General features: G+C 47.8%; 1 protein-coding gene and 1 long non-coding RNA gene across 5 annotated transcripts in view; one reads left to right on the top strand and one right to left on the bottom strand.

The window, feature by feature from the left end:
* Window positions 1-179, bottom strand: part of CYGB (cytoglobin) — a 50,091-nt gene extending 49,912 nt beyond the window's left edge. For all 4 annotated transcript variants that reach the window (XM_048818228.2, XM_075119310.1, XM_048818227.1 and 1 more), the window contains exon 1: window positions 37-179. In XM_048818228.2, coding sequence (XP_048674185.1) covers window positions 37-179 — 143 coding nt within the window. The remainder of the gene's footprint in view (window positions 1-36) is intronic.
* Window positions 100-26,126, top strand: LOC125621378 (uncharacterized). The gene is made up of 4 exons (XR_007352485.1): window positions 100-237; window positions 24,546-24,602; window positions 25,253-25,330; window positions 25,681-26,126. It is a non-coding gene; the product is annotated as an uncharacterized LOC125621378 (long non-coding RNA).

Consider the following 26,126-nt stretch of genomic DNA (forward strand, 5'->3'; position numbering starts at 1 on the left):
TTTTTTTTTTTGTTTGTTTCTTTTCTTTTAAAATACCTGATCAGTATGGAGACCCCAACATCCTCGCAGTTCGTGTACACTCTGCTCCAGGTCTCTTGAATCACCTTTCTCTCGGCATCTGACAGCTCTTCGCTCCTTTCCCATCTCTCAATCTCCATTTCTCCCTGGACTTTCTCCATGAAAAACAGCCGGCACAATCCTCCAGGAAGCCAGGAGGAGATAAAGAGAGATGTGTGGGTATGTGTATCCTCTGAGAAAAGAAAAAGGTGTTTGTTTGGTGGTGGTGTGGATGATATTGTCTCTGTCTATATCTGTGTGTCTATATATGTGTGTGTGTGTGTGTGTGTGATTAAAAATATATCCAAGAGGTATAATGCATGTGATTAGATTTCAAATCTTCTAGTGCTGTCCATAGCTGTAGTTTGCTTCAGCTCAGTGTGTGCATGTGTGACTCTGACTCTGACGGGAAACTGACTAAAAGTAAAATATTCAAAGGCATTGCAAGACCAGCCTCTTTACCAATGTGTGAACGTGAGCTCACTTTCTCTCCCTCTCTCTCCTCCTCTCTCTCTCTCTCTCGCTCCTTGAACAGGGAGAGATGAAAAAGAGGTTCTGTGGAACATCAGGATCGTCTGCTTAGGGGATTTTATGACTACAGGTCTTTTTTCAGCCCTTGTAAACAACTCTGAGGAAATGCAGCATCCAAAGTGAGCAGTTAAACTTATCCCAACAGCTGGCTTAGCCTTTGCTCTTTCTTCTCTCTCTTGCGTTACCTAATGGTGCAGGAGATTGTGTTTTGAAGGGAAAATCCCTGCTTGCTTCTGATTTCTACTCTGTGTGTTTGAGGCTGCGGGTGGAAGGCAAAGGAGAGAAATACCTGTTAAATCAAAGTTTAACTTCAACATGAGCTAAATTATTTTCTGTCCCAAGGGGATATTTTTAATGATAAGATTTTGCTTTGTCTTCCTTTCTCCAAACACAGTAGTAGAGGAAGGTGGGCTTAGGGCACGCTGGGAGAAAGTGTATTGGTGTATTATTATTAATTAGTGTTAATAATTTTGTAATGAAGATTGCATTGTTCAGATATTCCCACCCCACCTCTCGGGTAGGGAAGGAGACTGAATTAGAAGAGAAGAGAAATACTTGTGTTGTGGGTTTGGGGTTTTTTTTAACCAAATGACATTTCAAACTAATTGAAAATCAGGAATATTGTACCTGCAGCACAGACATTTGCATAGATAGAGAGAAAATCCTACAGGGACGTGTAATAATAGACAATACCCAGATGGGGATCGGAGACAGAGAAATAGACAGACTGAAAAAGTGTGTAAACATATCAGTCTCTCTCTCTCTTCTCCTTCATCTGTTTGCCTGTCTGTGTGTTCTCTTGCAGGGAGAGAGATTGATCAGACAGACTGACGGACAGGCCAATGCTATAGAGGGAGAGGCAGATGCAGCAAGCAGGCAGATAGACAGACCGAACCAGTATGAAAGACAGGCCCACCGGTGCTACATAAGGATAGCCACACAGTGCAGTCTGATTTGTTTTCTGAAGCCAGGTCCATGCTGAGCACAGCGGGCTGCTGGAGCACACGTGCACCACAAAGCAGAGAGCGTGTATCATGTGCCTGTAACGCAGCTGTGCACAGGGGACATTGCTGGAGCAAGCATGTACCCGTGGAGTGCACTCTGGGAGTTGCTATCACCTCCATAACTTAGGAGCGAAGAGCAGAACCTGGGCTAGCAGTCAGCACTCCAGCCTGAATCCAGAGTGAAGTGGGCGGTGCTATCTGTTGATCCCCATTGGATCTGAGTACCTGACAATCTTCAGTGCATCCCTCTGAGGGAGGAAAGTGCTATTATCCCCATTCTAAAGGCAGGGGACTGAGGCACAGAGACCAAGTGGCTCATGCAAGGTCACACACAGGAAGTCTGGGGTAGCACTGGAAATAGAACTCATGGCTAGGGACTCCTAGACTAGCACTCTCACTACTGGCCCATCCTCCAGAGCAGCAGATGCCCTCTAAAGCAATTTGCCTTGGCTGTACTATGGTGCTTTGTTGTTACTGTATGTCTTTCTTTCCCCCTTTGTTGCACTGGCAGTTCCCTGTTGCTTCCAGTGGGGTTTCATGTTCTTCCTTTTCTCTTTTGGGTCCTGACTTCTGTCTCTGTTGCTGACCCCTGCCCCTCCCGCCAGGGCTTTTCTGATCAGCAACAGGGAGAAGAGTGCAGGGGACTGGACTAGATGACCTCTCGAGGTCCCTTCCAGTTCTATGATTTTATGCTTCTATAAGATAGAAGAATGGGTGTGGTGGAGCAACTTTTCCCCCATTTTGGTGAGACAAAGTGTTTTCTTTCGCCAATCAGAAGGAGACTATAGGGGCATTTTATTTGCCCAGGAAGAGAGACTCCCGACTGCACATGATCTATATTGCCAACCCAAAAAAAATAAAAAAATCAGGCCGGCCTCCAAAAATCACGAGATTGGCTTTAAAATAACGAGATTTCTAAAAAGAAAGGCGTAAACTGTGGTGGGGTTGATTTGCCTTCTGGTTTTTGAGCTTTTGGGGTTTGCATTTTCAAGCTTTGCTCCACAGCTACGAGGGCTAGAAACGTACTTTTCTTTTTTCTTCCCCCCGCCCCCCTTTCTGGGCATCTGAGATTTTCACAAAATCACAAGACTCTGGGAGCTGGGGCCTTAACCAAAATGAATCATGACAAAATCATGAGTTGGCAACACTGCATAAAGAGGCTGCAGAATTCAGTAAATTCATAATTTCAGTAATTACATCTTCCCATTGAAAATATAGGAAATCATGACCGAATCAATTTCCAAATTAGAGAGAGAAATAAACATTAGGGCAACCTTCAACTTATTGAAAAATGAGAAATTGCACTTACTGAAAATATGAAAGTGCATGCAAATAATCTAGGATGAATGTATAGTCTATTTCACTGTTTCCGAAGTATAGTCAGTTACATTGTTGCCAACTTTTGATTTGATCATAAATCTGGCAATATTGGCTGTTTTACTTAAAGCCCCAGCTTCTGGAGGCAAGGATGTGAGAATCTTACCTTTCATTAAAAAAAAAAAAAGTGTCTAGCCCCGTTGGTTGAGAGAAAAGCTTAACAATGAGACCTGACAGCATTCAAAGGCTCAAAAATATTTTTAAGGTCCCATGATTTTTAAGCCAATCTCACTATTAGTATTAATTTATTCATTTGTATTACTGTGGAGCAGGACTCCTCCATTGTACTAGGCATTGTATGAACACAGAACAAAAAGACAGATCCCTGCCCTTAAGAATTTACAATCTAAATCCCATTATTTGGGGGAATCCGACTTGTTTTTTGAGCATTTGGGGTTGGCAATACTGCAGTAACCACTTTTCAATGAGCAAATCTCTCACACAGCAACAGGATAGAGGACACATTTTTAAAAACAAGAGCATGTGATTGTAACACTGTAATAAGGATGGGACACACAGATGGGCTGGTAAGGGCCTGAACTTTATTGCCTGGCCCTGGTCACATGACATGAGTCAGGGGGACAACATGTTGTACCTCTTGCCACATGGCAGTGGTCATTTTCCATGGTTTCCATTGGCTACTGTTACAACAACAGGCGGGGCACTCCGGGCAGGTACAGGGCACTCCGGGCAGGTTCAGTACATGAATCACTTTTAACTCATTTTAAAAAATTGAGTTCAAAATGACACTGTCTCTTTAAAATCCTGGACCTTGGTCATGCTACCATCCAATCAGCATTTTCATTTAATTGTCACGTGTCATTGCAATATTGTTTTGCAAGGTAGGTAAAGTTAGTATTGTGTGTGAAATATACGTACAGCACGGTACAGTACTTTCAGGGCCTGATTCGTCCCCTTATGAGCCCAATCCAGCTCCCAGTGTAGTCAATGGGAGTCTTTCAATTCACTTCATTAGGAGTTAGATCAGCTCACATGGTATCATATGTATATATTTGCAAAGTAGGTACCAAATGAGGGGAAGGGTGGTTCACCGGTTAGCATGCTAGCTGGAGACCTGGCTTCAGTTCCTGTCTCTGCCATTGACTCTCTGTGTGACCTTGGGAGAGTCACTTGGCTGCTCTGTGCCTCAGTTTCCCATCTGCAAAATAGGGAGAAGAGCACTGCCCTCCCTGATAGGGGTGCAGAGAGGATCAATACACTACAGATTGTGAGATGCTCTGAAACTGCGGTGAAGGGGGCTAAATAAAAGTACCTTAGATAGGCAGAGATGCTATTGAATGTGTAGGGCTCTGCCTACACTAGTGAAAAAGGTGTGTTTGGATAGCTAATACCTGACAGGTCTATTTATTCATATAATTCCCTTCCTATTATTTAGTATTTATATGATGGTAGGACCCAGAGGCCCCCAGCAGGATTGGATCCCTTTGTGTTAGGTGCTGTACAAACCATGAAGTTCCTCGGTGGCCTCATATTTATCGTTATGGATTGTTGCTGTGCCTAGCACTGTACGAAACACAAGATACACAGTCTCTGCCTGAAGGGCCTACGGTCTAAACTGGGCAGAGTAGACAGCTCACGACAGGAAGCCCAGAGGAGGGAATGGCCAGTCATTTGTGGACTCTTTTCTTGTGGGCATTGTAGGAGAAGTGAGTGAGAGAGAGTGGTGACGCGGTGGGCTGGACTAGGGAAAGGGCTCTTTGGGGTGGGAAAAGGGCAGCCTGGAAAAAGACATGAGAATGACCTGGAATGAAACAAACAGGTGAGGCCTCCAGGCTGGCACCGCTGGCAGAGCAAAGAAAGTTGGAGGTGATCTGATGGCAGGCGAGGCCAGAGGTGGGCCAGTCGGCTGGAAGAGTTGTTCCAAATATGTGTGCTTGTATTTGTGTGAGGGTTTAAAACTACTTGTGGGGGAGGGGTCCCCCCGTTTTCTTTGCAGGCATTTCACTTCCCTTCTTTGCTTTTCCTTGTTCCATTTATGTTTGGTCACTTTCCCTCCTGCATCATTTATCTTCCTATTTGCCTTGTCTCATTCACTCTCTCCTCTGAATTTTTTAGGCAGGCCCAGTCTCTCTCTCTCTCTCTGTCCGCCCCTGCCATTCTCCATTTCAGTTACTCTAGTCCCCTCTCCTCGGCAGCCCCTCTTTTCTGCCTCTCTGCTCGGTCTCCCATCTTCACATCCTGCCCCCCTCTGAACCAGAGCATGCTCTGCCAGCCATTCCACCACAGCTGCCTCTGTAGTGTCCTGGAAATGACAGGATGCTGACCTGCCACCAGTCAGAGAGCGAAGAGAGCAGAGTCTTGTCAGTTTCAAGCTGCTTTGGAGGCAGACAGTGCTGGCTCCTTGCTTCCTTTCAGCACAGCCCTACAAGATCAAGTGCTTGCTAGGACATCCTTCATGTTCCCCGCCGCAGGAGGTGCTGAAGCGATGCTACCATGCATTGTCCATTGCTCCTCCCCAGCCCATGTTCCCTTTCCAATTCCCCAGCTTTAATGTTCTAGCCTCTCTCCCTTCCCTTTTCTGCCCCAGTTCCATTGCCTCTTCCATTGCCTTTGCTCTCCTGTGTTGCCTCTCCTGTTCCATGGATATGCTGGGAGAGATGTGACATTTACTCAGCTCCTGGTCTCAGAGGGGGAAGGAAGCTCAAACCAAGACCTCCTCCAACTCCCAAAAGCTTTGAGTCTGCCCATTAGATATTCCTGTGCATTGCTGCCCAGTTTGATTTAACTCTAGTTCTCAGTTTAACCTTCTAGTTTAACCTTTAATTCTAGTTCTCAGGATGAAGCACTTCTTTTGTGGATGCTGCAGTCCTGACTTTGAGTGCTGTCAAGGTTCCTTCCCCACTCTGAACTCTAGGGTACAGATGTGGGGACCTGCATGAAAAACCCCCTAAGCTTATTTTTACCAGCTTAGGTTAAAACTTCCCTAAGGTACAAACTATTTTACCTTTTCTCCCTGGACTTTATTGCTGCCACCGCCAAGCGTCTAACAAATATAACTGGGAAAGAGCCCACTTGGAAACGTCCTTCCCCCAAAAATCCCCCCAAGCCCTACACCCCCTTTCCTGGGGAAGGCTTGATAAAAATCCTCACCAATTTGCATAGGTGAACACAGACCCAAACCCTTGGATCTTAAGAACAATGAAAAGCAATCAGGTTCTTAAAAGAAGAATTTTAATTGAAGAGAAAGTAAAAGAATCACCTCTGTAAAATCAGGATGGTAAATACACCTTAGAGGGTAATCAGATTCGAAACGTAGAGAATCCCTCTAGGCAAAACCTTAAGTCACAAAAAGACACAAAAACAGGAATATACATTCCATTCAGCACAGCTTATTTTATCAGACATTTAAACATACCAGAATCTAACGCATATCTAACTAGTTTGCTTATTAACCCTTTACAGGAGTTCTGACCCTGCATTCCTGCTCTGGTCCTGGCAAAAGCAACACACAGACAGACAGAACCCTTTGTTTCCCACCCCCTCCAGCTTTGAAAGTATCTTGTCTCCTCATTGGTCATTTTGGTCAGGTGCCTGCGAGGTTATCTTAGCTTCTTAACCCTTTACAGGTGAAAGGGTTTTTCCTCTGGCCAGGAGGGATTTAAAGGTGTTTACCCTTCCCTTTATATTTATGACAAGTGCCAGCCCTTGCTTTTTCCTTGTAACTTCTTGCAACTGGCTGTCATGTCTCAGGTCCGTGAATGGAGGTGTAGGGCCATTCTCCTGACTCACCCTGACAGCCAGAACAGGGGAGTCGCATTAGTTCCATTAAAGGTAGAGAGTCTCTTTGATGTGACAGAGAATTCAAGGGGTGGGGGACAATTGGTCGTGCAGGGAGAAATCCTACCAGCCCTGTCCGGAAAGAGTTTTGGGGCTCGTGTCTGTATGTACAGCCCTGTCTTAGGCCTGTGTTACTGTAATTAAGAATCAAGGCAATCCCCAGGAAAGGGGGTGTGTGTTTGAGGACTCTCCACTGTGTGCATGGTGTGTTAGGCATGCTGTGTGAATGCAACCCCATATCGGAATCAAAGTGCCTGAAGAGTGTTTTGGGAGGAGGGGGCACCCTTTTGTGTGTATAGGGGTAGGCTTTCTAATCCCAGGGCCCATCTCGGTCCTGCTGCCCACCCTAGACAGTGCTTGTATTCTCTGGAGGGAAAAAACGCTGCTCAGTGTCGCTGCTCTTTTTGCTCTGGGATCTTTCAGCTTGTCTCCTCTAACGCTGCTGAGGCTAAGCCCTCTGGCTGCTAGAACGGATTGCACGCATTACCCACGGTGCTGTGTAGTGCAATTTCTCTCTCTCTTGAATATAACCCTGCTGTTGATTGGGAAGGCCTGGGGTGAAAAGAAATTAACAAGACTTTAGGAAATGAGAGAGGCTTTAACGAGCTCTCACCACAGCCAGGCACCCTGCGAGGGAGAGATTTTGCCTAAAGCCCATTTAAATGCTGTGGACTCATTGTAGGTTTCTTTCCTCTGTCATTACTGAGCACCAAGAGATTTGTGTGTAAACTGTAGCTTAAGTTGTGCCCTCGCTTACACTGAGCTCTGTGGGGATTCGAGGGTATAACCAAATGCAGAATGTGCCTGTGTGTATGTGTGTTGTCTCTGACACCGCAGCACAAGCTTGAGCTTCAAAGAAAAGGTTAAAGCAACACGCAAAAGCCAATGCAAGCCCTGCAGAGCCTGCCGAATGCTGTGACATTAGCTGCTTCGCTCTCCCTTTCTTTGCAGAGATAACCTCGCTCTGCTGCAGCACTCTGGTATCTTTCTGTGCTGGCTTCCTCCTCTACTCATGCCCACCCTAGTTTGCTCTTCCTGCAGCTTCCTAGCTGCTGGGCCAGCTCTGCAGAGCCCTGTGTGTGCTACACCTGTGGAGCAGGGAGCAGAACCCTCATCAGAGGTTGTCCTGCAGGAGGCAGCCCTGCCCCAGGGAGCAGCGTGAAGAGTATGGGAGGGCGTGGAACATACACAGGTTATGCTGTGGCTTTGACGGGCTCCTCAGCCTGGCTAAGAAATAGGTGCCAGGTGGGTATAAAAGTGGAAGGAGGCCCAGAAATCCTTCTCCATCCCAGCCCACCAAATCACCCTCCTCAGCTCCTTGAGGTCCCACCTGAAGACTCGCTCCTTCTGCGAAGCCCGCAAAAAGTTAAACATTTTAACTGGAAACAAACATCCTACTCACCCCTGTCCTGGGGGCTTCCCAGAGCGTCCTACTTCTGTGCCTGTCTTGGGCAGCAAACAGGGCCTATCCAGTGCAGAGCTGAGCACGCTGCCTGCCTAGCAATTAGAAGAACTCCTTTCTGGGTGTGATTAGTGCAGGAGGGTGGGGAAATCACACACACACACACCCCCATCAGAGAGAAGCTCGAAGCCTTCAGGTATCTGAATCCGTTCAACAACGGGGGCGGGGGGGTCACCTTCTTCTGAGGCATGTGGGTGCAGGTCACTTGCCAGGATTATCTGGGTCACTTAATCATTTCCCAGCCATTGCTCAGGATGTCAGTGCACCTCTCTCCTTCCTGTTCTCTGCATTTGGCCTCCTGTGGGCTGTAATACTTGGGTCTTGTTTTGGTTGCTGGGTTTAGTGGGCAAGTGCTGGCTGGTGGTGGGTGGCCTGGGATTTGCAGGAGGTCGGATGAGATGATGTGACACTCCCTTCTGGCCTAGAACTCCAGGACTCTACGTTGCTGTAGCCCAGGAGTGTGAGAGCCTTGTGGTGGTGATGAAGGGGCCACAAGGAGGAGTGGCTGACATGGAGTGTGACAGAATCCCAGCTAATTTATTCAGCCGTCCAACTAGGTAATTTAGATACTAAATACAGAGTTTGCCAACACAGGCCAACTTCATATGGGCTCCCCCATTCCCGGGGGCAGGGGAGTCCCATCCGCCACAACTGCCTGCACATGAAAGAGCCTGGCACAACAGAAGAGCCAGAAGGGCAAGAACTTTAGGGCTTGTCTACATGACATGGCAGCCCTGGTTTAACCTAAGGGATGAATTTAAACTGATGTAATTAGAGGAGTACAAATCTCTGGGTGAACATTCTTACTGTGGTTTAAACCAGGCCTTTTGAAATCTGACTATAGTCAATTGGGAACAGGTTTAAACAAAAGCCTCTGTTAAACTGAAATAGAAATGTCCACCCAGGGGTTTGCACCAGTTTAACTAAACTGCTTTAAAAACCAATGTGACTTTCCCATGTAGACAAGGCTTATGGCGCTGTTGGATCAACTGGGGCAGGAAATTCCAGAGCCAGCGCCCCTCCAGTGAGAACACCCAGCTCCCAGGCCCAGATGTTTAAGTCAAGTGCCATTAGTAAGAGTGACCAGCCTTTCCCGCAGCTCTGGGGAGAGCGCAGATCTCACAGACGGCAGGGATCTCGACCATGTAGGGTTCTAGAAATCCATAGCGAAATCCTGAACGGGAAGCCAGTGCTGCTTCAGAGAATACCCCAAGAGGCAGCAGTCACGTCCTGAGTTAGCTGCAGCTTCTGGTCTTGAGGCAGGTCCTTGCAAGGGTCCATCTGGGAGATGACAACGGCCACACATCTGCATCACAGAGAAACGGTGCAGAGACGGGGGAGTACTGCTGGGGAGGCGGGGAGAGTAGCCCGAGGGCCCTGGGAAGCCGGTAATGTACTGTCACACCCAGCGCCAGACCAGCAGCATAGGTACAGCTGGGAAGGATGGAAGAGAGTGTCTGGGGAAGTACAGGTTTCAGAGTAAAAGCCGTGTTAGTCTGTATCTGCAAAAAGAACAGGAGTACTTGTGGCACCTTAGAGACTAACAAATTTATTAGAACATAAGCTTTCGTGGGCTACAACTCACTCCATCCGATGCCCACGAAAGCTTATGCTCTAGTACATTTGTTAGTCTCTAAGGTGTCACAAGTACTCCTGTTCTTTTTGGGGAAGTACAGTATCCTGCTGACCTCTTTAAGTGTGAGCATCTGGGGAGCTGGTGACTCTTAAATAAAAAAAAATATCCCCCCCTGGAATGAGCTGCCATCCGATATTACGGAGACTAACAGCTTAGCCAGCTTGTAAAAAAAGAGTATTCGAGCCTCTATGGAAAGTCTTGTGGAGAAAAGAAAATGGATGGGGGCCTGAGGCCCTGCCACACTCTGTGTTGAAGCAGGCATGGTGGACTGGTCCCTGGGTGATGGAGAGCCAGGGTAAGTGATTGCTTGCCCTCCCTATAGCAGGAAGAGCCCTGGATGCCTCTGGATTTGTGGCAGGTTAGATTTCCATAGACAGGGCAGAGAAGCTGAGAGGGGAACTGGGTGTGTGTTATTGTGATTGGTGCAAAACTCACCCGTTGGGAGAACTGAAGTGAAACCACCAACTTCCCAGATGGAGATCTGGAGAACTGAAACTTTGTGGATAAGCACGGCAGGTGAGAGTAGGGGGTAACCAAGAGGGTGCTTTAAAAACACTCCACATTGGATAGATAGATTAGATAAGGCCATGTGGGACAGGATTGTGACCCCAGGCTGTGCTGCTAACCCTCCTTGGGCCCTGATCAGCCTCCTATTTCTCCTTCCTCACCTCAGGCTCCAGGCTGCCATGCAAAGCCTTTCCCTCAAATGTCCTTCCGCAGTTACTACTGCCCTGCTGCATTCGCTTAGGTCTATGCACTGTGTTGGCAGGGCACCCCGTACTTTGTGAGGCCAGGTAATCTGCCCCTCCTGGAGTCCTAGTGGAACAATGAAGGGAAGGTCCTGAGCTGATCCAAGCGCCAATGTTCAAGAACCTGATCCAAATGTTACTGCCTGACCCCACCACGAGTCCAGAGCGGTCATAAATGCAACCCTTGTCAGGGGCAGGCAGCTCAGCCGCAGCGACAGGGCTATTGGGAAACAAGCCAACACTTTCAACAGAATTCTCTTTGTTGAAACTTTACTTTGTGAAGCTGGTCTGCTCGTGGCAGGGGGAGCGCCGGAAAGCCAGCCTGCTCAGAGATTCCTGTCGTCTTGCATTTGGAGCCAGAGCATGAAGCAAACACTGTCAAGGAACCTAGCTCAGGTTCAAAGACAAGCCCCATTTCTTATTCAGATCACATTACCCAGGCTCCCCAGAAAGATTCATTGATTCAAATCTTAAAAGGAAAAGCCTTCAGAACCCATTAAGTCTGCCTTTCCCTTCCATCCCTGCTCTCGAGGTCTAGGGCAGGAAGCATTAACTAGGCTGCTTACATCACCTTGCTTTTGAACTGGGTCTCTTGCCATGTCAGTCAAGCTCATTTGGAACTGATAGGCTACATCCCAGGACAAGATGTGTCCTAAAGTGAGTTCACTGAGCTCTCTGGGCTGAGTCCGGCTGCGGAAAAGTGCTGTTTCGTCATTCCAAAGAATGGCCAGAAATCCCCTCTGTTCAATTAACACAGATCTTCAGCTGGTGGAAACTGGTGCAAATCCATGAGCTACGGTAATTTATACCAGCCGAAGATCAAGACCCGGTAACTGGGGAAGCTATTCCAGCCACAGTTCAGGTCCTGCACTGGATTCTTTGGGAGGTGCGACTTCTTGCTCACAACACTGAGAACCGTGAGCCCCTGTGTGACCCCTCTCATCCTCAGCAAGTGAGAGCTTTGATGCTGCTAAGATATGTCTCAGCTCCCTGACACACCTGTTCAACAGCCTGGCCAGCAAACTCTTCAGTACTCTGCTCAGCCAAGCCTTGCCTGGCAGGTAACAATGAGTGCATCCCAATCCCTGAGTTCCCCAGAGACGTCTCTCTGCCGTGCCCAGTTCCTCTCACTGGACACTTGCAGAAGTTACTGAGTTTGCTGCCTCCAAAGAGACAGACACACACCAGTCTCTTTGGCTAGCTGAGGACTCACCCTCCAGTTTAATACACAGCCCTCAGATGGTTGTGTAATAAAACAAGGATATGTTTATTAACAAAGAACAGAGCTTTAAGTGATGCTAAGCAAGAATAAAAGAGACAGACAGGTTAGAAACTAAACAAAACCTGCTCTCTGGTGAGTAAAACTTAATTTCAGACAGTTAAAGTCTGAGTCTGAGCAAGTTTTTCACTTGTGTTAAATTTCCAGCAACTCTTGCCTCCCAGACCCAGAGGATCCAGTTTTCATAGGGGCAATGGTGCTGTGCCCTGTTGTCCCCTCAGAGAAGGATAACTAAAATGTCTCTGCCCCCCCTTATGTTACCCAAAGCCTTTAGGCTCTGTTTCGAAAGCCAGGAAGGTTTCCTGAGGTGCAGACTGTCTGCTGGTGTGATCACTAAGCAGTCTCCCTGCTTGTTTAGCTTGATGGCTTTGTTAACTTTATAGAATCATACACTTATATAGTTGTAGGATTGGAAGGGACCTCGAGAGGTCATCTAGTCCAGTTCCCTGCACTCATGGCAGGACCAAGCATTATCTAGACCATCCCTGACAGGGGTTTTTCTAACCTGCTCTTAAAAATCTCCAATGATGGAGATTCCACAACCTCTCAGGGCAATTTATTCCAGTGCTTAACTACCCTGACAATTAGGAAGTTTTTCCTAATATCCAACCTAAACTGCCTTGGCAGTAATTTAAGCCATTGCTTCTTGTCCTTTCCTCAGAGGTAAAGGAGAATAATTTTTCCCCTCTTCCTTGTAACAACCTTTTATGTACTTGAAAACCGTTATCATGTCCCCGCTCAGTCTTCTCTTCTCCAGACTAAACAAACCCAGTTTTTAAAATCTTCCCTCTTAGGTCATGTTTTCATAGAATCATAGAATATAAGGGTTGGAAGGGACCCCAGAAGGTCATCTAGTCCAACCCCCTGCTCGAAGCAGGACCAATTCCCAGTTAAATCATCCCAGCCAGGGCTTTGTCAAGCCTGACCTTAAAAACCTCTAAGGAAGGAGATTCTACCACCTCCCTAGGTAACGCATTCCAGTGTTTCACCACCCTCTTAGTGAAAAAGTTTTTCCTAATATCCAATCTAAACCTCCCCCACTGCAGCTTGAGACCATTACTCCTCGTTCTGTCATCTGATACCATTGAGAACAGTCTAGAGCCATCCTCTTTGGAACCCCCTTTCAGGTAGTTGAAAGCAGCTATCAAATCCCTCCTCATTCTTCTCTTCTGCAGGCTAAACAATCCCAGCTCCCTCAGCCTCTCCTCATAACTCATGTGTTCCAGACCCCTAATCATTTTTGTTGCCCTTCGCTGGACTCTCTCCAATTTATCCACATCCTTCTTGAAGTGTGGGGCCCAAAACTGGACACAGTACTCCAGATGAGGCCTCACCAATGTCGAATAGAGGGGAACGATCACGTCCCTCGATCTGCTCGCTATGCCCCTACTTATACATCCCAAAATGCCATTGGCCTTCTTGGCAACTAGGGCACACTGCTGACTCATATCCAGCTTCTCGTCCACTGTCACCCCTAGGTCCTTTTCCGCAGAACTGCTGCCTAGCCATTCGGTCCCTAGTCTGTAGCTGTGCATTGGGTTCTTCCGTCCTAAGTGCAGGACCCTGCACTTATCCTTATTGAACCTCATCAGATTTCTTTTGGCCCAATCCTCCAATTTGTCTAGGTCCTTCTGTATCCTATCCCTCCCCTCCAGTGTGTCTACCACTCCTCCCAGTTTAGTATCATCCGCAAATTTGCTGAGAGTGCAATCCACACCATCCTCCAGATCATTTATGAAGATATTGAACAAAACCGGCCCCAGGACCGACCCTTGGGGCACTCCACTTGATACCGGCTGCCAACTAGACATGGAGCCATTGATAACTACCCGTTGAGCCCGACAATCTAGCCAGCTTTCTACCCACCTTGTAGTGCATTCATCCAGCCCATACTTCCTTAACTTGCTGACAAGAATACTGTGGGAGACCGTGTCAAAAGCTTTGCTAAAGTCAAGAAACAATACATCCACTGCTTTCCCTTCATCCACAGAACCAGTAATCTCATCATAGAAGGCGATTAGATTAGTCAGGCATGACCTTCCCTTGGTAAATCCATGCTGGCTGTTCCTGATCACTTTCCTCTCATGCAAGTGCTTCAGGATTGATTCTTTGAGGACCTTTTCTTTTCTAGATCTTTAATCATTTTTGTTGCTCTTCTTTGGACTTTCTCCAATTTGTCCACATTTTTCCTGACATGTGGCACCCAGAACTGTGCGGTGCATGTAGATATGGACATGAAAGCAGTGGGGTAAAGGCACTGTATGTGCAGTGCATGTAGATGTGCTTTTGAAAGGGGAAGCGGTCATTCTGCTTTGTGTAAGCTGGACCTTTAAACCCAGAGGAGTCCCTTTGGCCGCTGTGAGCTGCCATCAGTTCAGGATGCAGAATGGGGCAGGTTGAGTCACTGTGGTCTGTCGGTCGGTCCGTCGGTCTGTGGCTACTGCCAAAAAGGCGAGTGGTTTTCAGCCAGATAAGTAACATGCAGCAGTTATCTCAGTGTAAAATCCTGGTGCAGACAAGGTACCTGGAGTGTTTCCTGCGAGGTAGCCAGAGGAGGCAGTGCTATCCCTCTGCCCGTGGCTGACCTCACGACTTTTCCTTCTGGTGAAAACGACTGTGCTTGTCTGCACCAAGATTTTACAGTGGGACAGCTCACGTGTGAGTCGGCCTGTGGTTAAAGGTGCCTTCTTTTAGCAGTGAGAATAAAGCCTAAACATGTGTGTCCTGGACCCTGCCTTTGTCTTTCTCATGGAGACGTCTTTCTTGGTTGCTCTCCTGACCCTGAACTAAAAGTCACCTTGCCTAGGATATACATGGTTTGCATGGGAAAGTGAAATGGGATGGTGCATAAGCTAAGCACACTCTCAGAAGGCCAACGGTGGAAGGAAAGAATGAAGAGGTATGGGGAAGAGAGAAGACGTTGCTGCAGGTTTTCAGATGAGATTTGAAAAGGGACAAAGGTCTGATGAGGAGACGGCTCCTTCGGAGGACAGGAGCTGCAGAGGGGAAGGCACCTGCATCACTTTCGAGCCTGCATGAGGGGACAGAGAAAAGAGGAGGGAAGTGGAGATGGACAAGGGTTAACAGATCGGCTGCAGGAGCAAATCCATGGGGAATTATATGTAGTCTGCAGCTTGTCAGATTAGCAGCGAGGGAGGGAGATGTGGGGAGAGGGCCGGCTATGGAGAGAGGGGTGAAACCAGGCTTCAGAGCCTTGTAAGCACGGGAATGGGGGGTGGCAAGGGATGGAAAAGGAGTCTGGAGCCATGTACCCAGAGAGAGGGAGAAAGCAGGGGTGGAGTACCTGCAGATGGCTGTGATGAGCACTGTAGGGCATTCAGACAGATCAGAAGGATAGGATATAAGTAGGTACAAGGCAGAAGGCAGCATATGGAAACCTTATGGCCAGAGACAGCAAGTCGGGGAGGGGAGGCCCATGTGATGGGGGAAGGGTGCATGCAGGACAGGATCACTACACAGAGGGGACACTTGCCTCCGGCCTAACATATCTGGGGTTGGCCCATTACATGAGAATGGGGTGAAAAGCCTAAACCAATTAAGAGCCAAAGGGTTCATGGCCCGGCTGCCCAGCCCCTTCCTACCCAAAGATCAGAGGAGTGTGTCCTCATTTGTTGCCCATTAATTACATCTGATCCTGCTCTAATCCCCTCTAAAACCGGTCATGAGAACCTGCAGGTGACTGAGTGACTGGGAAACAACCTGCTGGGCTCGCACGCTAGCCGTGGGAGCCGACGGGACCAGGCTGAGGGCAGCAGAGCTGCTCTGCCACGGCCCCCTCGGTAGTGCCAGGGATGTGGCCGGCCTCCTGCTTTCTGTGGTGATGGAGGAAGAGCCATGTGCACCACCCTCCTGGTCATCAGCACCCTGGCCATCCTGCTGCGGCGCCACTTCTTCAACAGGGTCGAACCGTAAGTCCTTCCTCGTCTCTCTTTGCCTTGTGGTGGGCAGTGGGGAGGGGAGGGGGCACGGGAGCTGGTTCTTTCTAAGAAGCCCGGCTGCACCGGCACTATCTAGTGTGCTTGAAATGTATGGGTCTGCAGCCACAGGGGACAGTGGTTATTGCTACTGCTCAGCACCTGATCTAAGGATATGGGTAGTTTCCATTTATTGTTCCAGACACAGGGGGACTGTACCTCTCTGGCACCTGATACAGAGGTAGGCTTGATTTCACTTATATCAGTGACTCCACCAAGAGTCACACCGCTGTATAACTGGTGTGAGATCAGGATCAGGTCCCATACATGCCCTGGCAGATCCATGGCCTCTGTTATCCAACAAGCTTTTTCCTTCTCTGACTCTTATAATCCCATTTCGGGATCCTTGAATCTCTTTTATGGGCCTTGTTAGCACAACTTTGGGCTTGGTGGGGCAGGGCTGTGTTCTCGTCACTCCTGAACCCTTTTCAGACCTTAGGGAAATGTCTGCGGATCAAGAGTGTAAGGCTGTTTCCTTTCCGTAATGTGTATGCCCAATGCCATGACTCAGTGTATCTGATAATGCAGATGGTTTTGTATGGACATTAACCCGCATTTGCCCTTGTTTACTGTGATTGGGAAAGCTGCGACTAGCATTGCCGTGTATATAAATTCTGTGTCTCGGTTTGGAGAAATCTACACAGCCCGACTCTGTGTGTGCATTGGGAATGACATTCTTCTGCCACTAATTACATACCAGCAGAACCGCATTTCCAAAGGAGCCTTCATCTGTGTTCTCCGTGTGTGGTCCAGAAGTGCTGAGTGTGCACCCTCAAAGCCCCCTGACGTTAACGAGAGCTGAGAGCTCTCAGGGATCTCACAGGAGCAAGCCCTGTGGAGTGCAGACCTGCAACCCTGCAGGTGCAAGATCCTGCTGCCAGTTTTAGTGCTGCTCTGTAACATTTTCTGGCAATATGTAAATGTCCCTTTTGTGCAGGGAGGGTTATGATTTAGGGCAGTCTCTACAAGGGGCTGAATTTGGCAATGAGCATTTAATAGCTAAGCCTGAGATGCTGCCACACTTTCTTACGTATTCCATGAGTAGCCCCACTCAAGTAAATGTGAGGGTCACTATGTAGTTCTCCGGACACATGCAGCAGGGGTTTGTTTTGTACAGCGGGACCTGCCTATGCAGCACTGAGCACCTGTAAAGCCTATTGATTTCAGTAATATTGCTATTTGTATTATAGTCACGTCTAGAGGTCCCACCTGCAATCGCTGTGTCAGGTGCTGTACAAACACACACTAAGAGACAGTCCCCACCCCAAAGAGTATGCCCAAGGTCACCCAGCAGCAGGTTTCTGAACTCACAGCAGACTGCCCTGTCTGCTGGACTCCATCGCCTCTCACAGAGGAGGGCTTAGTGGGTAGCTGAGGTTTTCAGCTCTCGGTCAGCACCTGCCCCAGTTTGGCTCAGATGGAAACAACTCAGCGCTAATGGGACCGTGCTCGCAGCGGAGAGGGATGAAAGCCCCCAAATGGCTTCGCTGCAATCTAGCAGGCCGAGCTGGAGTGGGGGAGCCTCTGCAGAGAGCGCAGCTGTTCTCTTCAAAGAGAGACTCAGCTTGAAGAGGTTTCTCTTGTAGACACTGAAATCTATTTACCGCCGGAGACTGGAGACATCTGAAAGCAGGTCGGTGAAATTGGCATTTAAAGAGCCAGCTTCCGTCAGGGCAGAGACGAGAAAGTGTCTGATTCTAAGCAGGGTCTGGATGGTCCAAGCTGCCTCCTGGACTGCCGGTAGCAGACACAGAATTAAAGACTAATTGGTTGCCCGAGAAAACATGTTATAAATAAAAGCCCACATGCTGGCTCTGTGCTATCCGGTCAGGAAGGGAAATGCCCTTGCACGGAGGGAGACAGGGCTGAGGAACTTGCACAGCTGACATTCTGCAGGCCCTCCACATGCTGAGTTGCAAAGGGCAGGACACTGCCTGGTAACAACAGCAGTGAAGCTGTGGCAGCATGGTCCAGTGGCCACTTGAGTATGTACCCAGGGTCCCAAGCCAGCATGGCTACTCCTTGTAGCCAGCTGCAGCGTCTTCACAGCTATTGTTACTCAAGCTAGTGTTCATCTAGCTCAGCAGTTTTCAAACTGTGGATCGGGACCCCAAAGTGGGTCGTGACCCCATTTTAGTGGGGTCACCAGGGCTGGCTTAGACTTCTGGGGCTCGGGGCCCAAGCCAAAGCCCGAGGGATTCAGTCCTGGGTGGCGGGGTCAGTTTCAGGCCCCCGGGCTGGGGCTGAAGCCCTTGGGCTTTGGTTTTGACCCCTTCCCCACCTGGGGCGGTGGGACTTGGGTGGGCTCAGGCTTTGGTCCCCGCTCTTGGGGTCATGTAGTAATTTTGGTTGTCAGAAGGGGGTCACAGTGCAATAAAGTTTGAGAACCCCTGATCTAGCTAGATCACAGCTAGCTGGGACATGTCTACACGTGCAGCAATCGCACCTCCCAGTTGCACTGTAGATGGTTGTCTAAGGGTGTGTTTCACCATGGTGATGTCACTACAGCAGCCTGTAGGTTTGAGTGTCAACCGCCCTGATACTCTGCTTGGAGAACTCCCACTCTCGGCACAAGTATTCTTTGTGGGTAGCCAGAACACAGCTCGTTTCACAGCCCAGGGGGACAAAGCAAAGAGAGAGTCTGGCTTGCAGTTATAATTTATTACTCCCTGCAGCTGTAAGTGTACATGGGGTGTTACAAAAAATAAAAGAAGACCCGGTCCCTGCTCTCAGCTCATGGCCTAAATCAACACATGAATCGTAACACTAGGCATGGGGAGGGAAATAGGTAGAGATCAGGGTTGGAATGTAGGTCGAAGATGTCTGGGGTGAGAGTGTGAAGTTTGAACTTGCTTCAGTGGGAGCCAGTGAGGAGGTGAAAAGACTCCAAAGTGTGTGTGATGTTGTCATAGGAGCAGGAGCAGAAGATTTGAAGGCCAGAAGAGGGCATTGTGATCATCGAGTCTAACCTCCTGCACAACTGAGCCCAGAGAACTTCACCCGATAATTTCTGCATCCAGCCCATAACGTCTTTGGAATGAAACCCACATCTCCCTGAGTCTTACTCCAGGTTTGAGCTACTAAGCCCCAGTGAGTCAGTCACGGGGCTAGCCCAGAGTAGAGGAAGGATTCACATTCAGGGGTTCCAATTCCATACAAAGGCACAAGACCATGCTTTCCATCTGTAACCCACTTGCAAAGTGTGGGCCACAATGCTTGTGGTGGTTAGTCATTATACGTCTCATGATGAAGACGTTCCCATCTGAAAACCAATCCCATAGTCAAGCAAAGCTCTCATCAACCTAATACGACATGGAAAAAAGCCACTCTGCTACATAAAAACAACGAGGAGTCTGGTGGCACTTTAGAGGCTAACTGATTTATTTGGGCATAAGCTTTCGTGGGTAAAAAAACCCACTTCTTCAGATGCATGGAGTGAAAATTACAGATACAGGCATAAATATATATTGGCACATGACAAGAAGGGAGTTACCTTACAAGTGGAGAACCAATGCTGAAGGCCAATTTAGTCAGGGCGGATGTAGTCCACTCCCAGCAATTGATGAAGAGGTGTCAATACCAAGAGAGGGGAAATTATTTTTGTAGTGAGCCAGCCACTCCCAGGCCCTATTCAAGCCCAGATTGATGGTGTTTAATTTGCAAATGAATTGTAGCTCAGCAGTTTCTCTTGGAAGTCTGTTTTTGAAGTTTTTTTGTCGAAGTATGGCTACTTTTAAATCTGTTATTGAGTGTCCAGGTAGTGTCACTCCATGCATCTGAAGAAGTGGGTTTTTTACCCATGAAAACTTATGCCCAAATAAATCTGTTAGTCTTTAAGATGCCACCGAACTCCTTGTTGTTTTTGTGGATATAGACTAACACGGCTACCCCTCTGATATCTGCTACATAGGGGCCTTCCTCTTTCTCTGCCCATGCACCAAAAATCAGAGCGTGTGTTATGAGAAAGGATGAGTGCAGACACAAACGAGCAGCAGAGTGAAGATTAACTTATGTAAGATTCTCTGTACACTGTCTGCAGTTTATGCAACTTGATGGTTGCAGGGGTCAGCCCTTGAGTTTCTGGTGTCCTCAGCTTAAAGTCTCATGAGTGGAGTGGATACTGTTCTTCTGCCTTGGCGTGGCCCTGCCTCTGCTCCTTGCTGAGTCTCTCCTGCCTCCAGGTCTCAGCTGCCAGAGGGGTGAGGGTCCCAGGTGTGTTTGCCAGGATGGATCAAATGTACACATGAGATTTCTGTCCATGGGAAAATAAAAGCCAATTGAAATTCTAAGCTGAACTAGTCTTTCCCTGGAAGGAAAGGGGATCAGGAATGTGACTTCCTGGGCTTTAAAGCTTTTGTTTTCTATATAAGTTATGATGTATTCTTAGTTTTAGCCAATAGTTGATGGGAAGATGATAGAGATTATAGGCTGTATGTCAGAGGGTATTTCTGCTTTGTCTTTGTTTCTCGCACCCCCTCCTTGGTTCTCATTAGATGGCGCTGCCTTTCAGTAATATCTGTTTATCTGTTAATTATTAATAATACATTGTTTTATGTAGACGGATATATGGCTGAAGGAAAGCTATAGGATGGTATGCTAGCCCTTTAAGGCTGGCTACCTGTCCAACAAGGTCCTAGTCCCAGTTTGGAACAGGGGAATTCTGGGAATTGTAGTTCCCAGGCTGCATGGGAACTGTAGGCCTGCTAGAAAGAAACGTGGGAAGTAGCATGAGAAGGAGGCTTCCAACCGAACAGGGGAGATTTGGGAAGGAGAAAAGACTTTGGACCTGTTGGATGGGTACTTGGATGGTAGCAGAGCAAAGGACATAGCTTTGGGGGAGGAGGAGTGAGATTTGGTGTTACATAAACATAGCAGTGTAGATGTTCCCACTTGGGCTGGATCTCAGACCCTGGGCTTCAGCCCAAGTGGGAATGTCTATGCCGCTTTCTGAGCCCTGTCATGCGAGCCCCGTGAGCCTGAGTCCGCTGCCCTGGGCTTGGAGACTCGCTGCTGCCAGGTTTGGGGTTTTTTCTGCAGCGTAGACGTCCCCTCGGAGGCTGCCTGTTCTTTATCTCAGTTGCCAAGGTTGGCGCTTGGGGAGGAAGGGGGACATGAGCTCCCCTTTGATGGAGTGGGTCCAGCAGGATGTATAGGGCTCTCATATCCTGACTGTGGGGGTGACGGGGGAAGGCTTGGACTCTCATTTGGATGTCTGTTATCCCAGAAGGGCGGAAGTTCTCCTAGTCTTGCCGGTGGGCTAATGAGGGGGAACCTGAGAAGTCGCTTGCAAGCATGAGAGCTAAACTACTGCTAAAGAAGGGGTCTTCAGAACCCCAGGTCAGTGAAAATGGACTCAATAGCTTTACATCTCTTGGCTTTAACAGTTGTGCAGCTCAGTCCCATATGGAAATGGAGGTATGACCTCAGATAATTTCCACCATTGAAGCATGGCTGGCTGAGCTGCAGACAGGAGCAGCAGCTTCTTTCAACCGTGCTATGGAGCTTGTAGCTACAAACAGTGCAATCAGCATTAGCAGAAAGGCACAGACAACAATTGTATTGTTCATTTCTGAATGACTTTAAATATTCTCAAATTATCAAGGCCAAAAATACATTTCAAAACAACTATGCATGCAAATGGCACAACTAAGCGAAAAGCCTCCTTCTCCTAGAATGTCTGTCAAGCAATGACATCCTCCCCCCCCCCCCCCGGGGTTATTTCTTGTATCCATTTAGGTTGCTAGATACGCACTTTCCACTATTGTCATGTTTTAGTGCAGCATCAGCAGGGCCAGTTCCATGTTAGTCTGTGGATTAATTATAACAATTCTTGTATAAATGTCTGTGAACAAACAGAAGTTGGTGATGATACACTGGTTGCAACTAATGTTTTGTCACGCGCCTGTTTTTAATTAGTCTAGAGAAAAATCTGTGCAGAAGGCCATTTCGAGAGCTGCTGGTTAGGAGGGTGCTGTCCCTCAAACTGGATAGATGTTTGTTTAGCCCTCTCTTTATTGGATTATTTTCTGTTTTATAGGTTTTTAAAAGAATTTATTTTACAGTTAATACCAGCCAATGCTTATTAATAGCCTGGCAAGTGAATACAGAATATATCAACAAAGAAGTAAGCCCCGCTTGTGTGTAAATATTAAGAATTCTCAGTGTACCTTGTACTAGAAAAGAAGAGGTTTTCTGATGATTAAACCACAGTGACAAGAAGACTAAACTCTTACATCTATCATAACACTGTTTACTAGCATACCATGGACTGGAATAAAAATCCGCTTTCTTTACCTTCAATGCAGATAAAACTTCTGTTTGTAGAATGTAATTAATCCCTCATTCACAATCAAGAAGCTTAGCATTTCCTAGTAATAATTCCCTGATCATCTATGACTTTTTCTTTTCTTTTCATTTTGATTGAGTTACCAGAACACTAACAACCATTAAAAGCAGTAAATAACCCTAACCATTCCCTTCTCTGGTTCCCAATGCCTCTTGTTTGCTGTATCTGATCAATTGCCAACTCGCCAGGGCAAGGACTATTGTATAGTGTGTGTCTTGTATGGGGCTCAATCCTCCATCAACACTTAACTAATAAAGCTCAGATTTTCAAAAGTGCTTAGTTTCTCATTTAACAGGCAGCCAGATTTTTCTGAAGAATAGGTTGGCTGCTGAGCACTACAGAAAATCTGGCCCTGTTTAGGTGCCTAAATGAAAGCTGATCCGCTGAAAAATTTGTTCCCAATTATGGGTGTTCAGCAGCTGAAAATCTGGACCATAACAGATAAGTATTTATTCCTCTCCACTATCAGATGTAACTTGGCAGAGAATAATGCTGAACCCACTACACCCAAAGGAACTCTGTTTTCAAAGCCATTCTTTATTCATTCATTGATTGTATTACAATAGCACCTAAAAGCCCCGACCAAGATCAGGGCCCCAATTGTACTAAGCATTGTACACGTGCACAGTGAGTGATGGTCCTTGCCCTAGAGAATTTACAATCCAGGTACACAAACATTTTTTAAAAGATGTGACTGTAAAACCACAGACTTTGGTGAGGGGACTCAAGGGCACGTGGGGCCCTTTTGTCTCCCTTTCAGTGTGCTGGTGTCGCTTTAACAAATATCTGGCATGTTGCAAAATGAAATCCTTAACTTTGTAGCGGATTTGGTTTTTGCAGCATATTGACTGCTGGCTGTGTCAGGACCGGGCAGAGCAAAAATAAAAATAAAGGGGACAAACAAAGGTTAAGTGAACTGTTTCAAGTTCTGAAAGGTTTGAGTTGGGGGCAGAAGGTAAGGGGACCCTGTATTTGCCCAGGCTGGTTCACCCTCTCCGCAGGAGGCAGTGCTCTTGATCACAACACAGGTGAAAAAGTCTGTACCACATGAGAATAGAAATTTTAAAAAAACCCATTTAATTCCTGAACTTGCCTTCCTCACAGGCAATTTTGCTCTAATGCTCTGAACTCAGGAGCTCCTGAGTTCTAATTCTGGCTCTCACACTGGCTCGCGCTAGAATTGAAGGCAACTTGCTTATGCCTCCATTTTCAAATGTGGCCACTGAGTCTGCGCACCTCACTTCTTAGGCACCCAACCTGAAACATCTTAGTCTCTGTGCCTCAGTTTTCCCATCTCAATAATGAAGGTAACACTACTGACCTGCTTCTCCAGGGATGGACTGGGATTAATTAGCAAGTGCTTGTAAAGCATTCTGAAGAGAGTAAGTGCTAAGTATTTTTACATGCCTGCCCACAATGTACTGCAGGATGTCGCAGGATTGCTTTTCTCTTGGATTATGCAAGAGCTAAATTAAGACCTGCTTAGGCAGTGCCTACTACCCTGCTCCATCATTAGTCTCTATGCACTCTGCAATGTAAAGGCGTGAGGAATGGGCCCTATTCAAAGAGGAAAGCCCTAACCCCACTGTACTGTTAAATATGCCCGCTGAGGTTTTCAAACACACCTAAAGGAGTAAGGTGCCCAACTCCCATTGAATTTCAGTGGAAGCCCAACTCCTTTGGGCTTCCTTTAAAAATTCTAGCCCAAAAGCCCCAGTGAAGGGCTGAGTGAGATAAGGGTGAGAAGGTGACCTGGTTGGAAAACGATGGGGGGGATGCGGGTTGGGTGAAAAAAAATGTCTTTTTTTCACCCCAAAACTCGTATTTTGATTCAGAAATGATGCTGCAGCACTTCATAGGACCATGTCCCCATTCTCTATGAGATTGCCTTCCTGGCGGGACCGCCTGCGCTGCACCCCGGCCTCCTCTCTTGCCAAGCCACTGCAGTGAATCGTGGGAGTCCCTGGCCACAGGTCACCAGCGGACACATTGTCCAGGCAGGGAACTCAGCCCACAGAGAACAATGGGGCATGAGTTCCCCAAATCACAGCTCCCAGGAGGCACTGCAGTGGCATTTCCAGTCTGAAATTCGGGAGCTGGGTTTTTTCACTGAGAAGCCGAAATGTCCCGTGGAAAGCAGACACTTTTCACACACAAAATGAGTTCAGTCCATTTTCTGTCAAAAAGTTTCAGCAGAAAGCTTTTGGCCAGCTGGAGGGGAAAGAGGGAATGCTGGGTGCCTGGCTGTTCCCTGGCACTGCCCCAGGAGGTGAGTACATGCTGGTTCACCCTGTTCTTTTCCCTCTTTCAGACACCCTGGGGGAGCTGAGGAGCCCAGGCAGGAGGTTGGCTCGGACTCCCTCACAAGGTAACATTGCTTCAAAATAAAAGCAGGGCATGGTGGCTGGGTGTAGGAAGGCCGTGTGGGCGTGAGAGACTTCCGAGCCCGGAGTTGGGAAAATCTTGGAAGCAAAACTCTAGCCTGGCATAGAGTATGATCATTATATTTCTGTTCCTCGCTGTCTTTTCAGGGACAGATCTGAGTGTTTGTACCAGGGCTGTGCAAAATGGTGACAGGGCTTTTTTCTCCCATGGAAATTTTCACAACAATTTCGGGCCCATAAAATGTCGCTTTTTGAGATAGCTTCATGACATGGGCCTTTCACGGGGGGAAAAGACACACTGGAGATTGAGTAACCCTGTCCTGAACCTGTTGTTGCTGTTTCAAGTAACCATTGAGGAAAAGCAGCAGGTTTCCTTCAGTTCCCAGCAAAAGTCCTTTCTCTGTGGATACCTAGTCGTAATTTGGGTCCTCCAGGAGAATCAGCCCACTTCTGCCATTTGACTGTGAGTGTGCCCAGGCTTCCAAGAGGCCATAGGGAGCAACTCAACCTGGCAGCAGGACACATCCCGCCCAGCCAGGAAGGTGCTGTGTGCATGATTCACAGCAGGTGTGTATGTAGGAGGGAGATTTGTATTGGACATTGGGGACGACCCATGGTTTTGTGCTTTGTGCAGGGAAACCAGAAAGTGAGCTCCCATCCCTGCAGGAGGCTGTCCCCCCACGGCTCTGATCCAAGGATCAGGAAAGGAACAGTAAGCACCTCATTGCATGCTACTAGCCACTGGCAGAAAACTCAGACCCTCTCACATGGGAGGGGAGTGGACGGGATAACCCGGGGACACCAGGGTTGTATGTAGGGGATGGGCACTCAGTATGTGCACTCAGATCCACAGCAAAATTTCACAGCTGGCTTGATCACAACAATGGACTCTCCATAAACCCTGGCAGCGTACAGGGACCTCCCACCTGTTCAGTGTATATAGGGGGGACGTTGGTCTCCAAGCTTCTTGCCTATCTCAGGACATGCTGCTATTTAATAAATAAAATCTTGTTGTGTTTTGTTTCTCAGTATCTCTGGATCTTCCCCCCACTCTGACTGCAGGTGCTGATCGTGTCATCACCTCCGCTTGTTCGGAAGCAGCCCTTCACTTCACACCAGCCGTGGTACAAGCAGCAGTGGCTGGAAGATATTGGCCAAGGCAACTAGCTACACTTCTGACAAACCCCATGCAACCAAGGGCTCTTATTGTGGCAGCTGGAGCTGAGGGGAAGAGGTTACCATGCCTTTAATATACAGCAACTACAAGATGGCCGACAGCCCCATGGAGGTCACCTCAGCAATGCCATCCAAAAGCCATGATGCAACCTCAGGGTCTGCGGTAACCAGGAAGTGATCACAGTTCACCTGGGAGAAAGTCCTGCTCCCAGTGATCAGGGATACATGCCCTGGAGAGGGTTTCCTTTTATATAAGTATGTTAATAAAAGATCACTTTGAAGACCAGCTCACTCTAGCCTATAGCATTAAAGGCGCATTTGCTTCTGTTAAA

The sequence above is a fragment of the Caretta caretta genome, chromosome 14 (assembly GCF_965140235.1).
Source record: "Caretta caretta isolate rCarCar2 chromosome 14, rCarCar1.hap1, whole genome shotgun sequence".
In the NCBI taxonomy this organism is placed as follows: Eukaryota; Metazoa; Chordata; order Testudines; family Cheloniidae; genus Caretta; species Caretta caretta.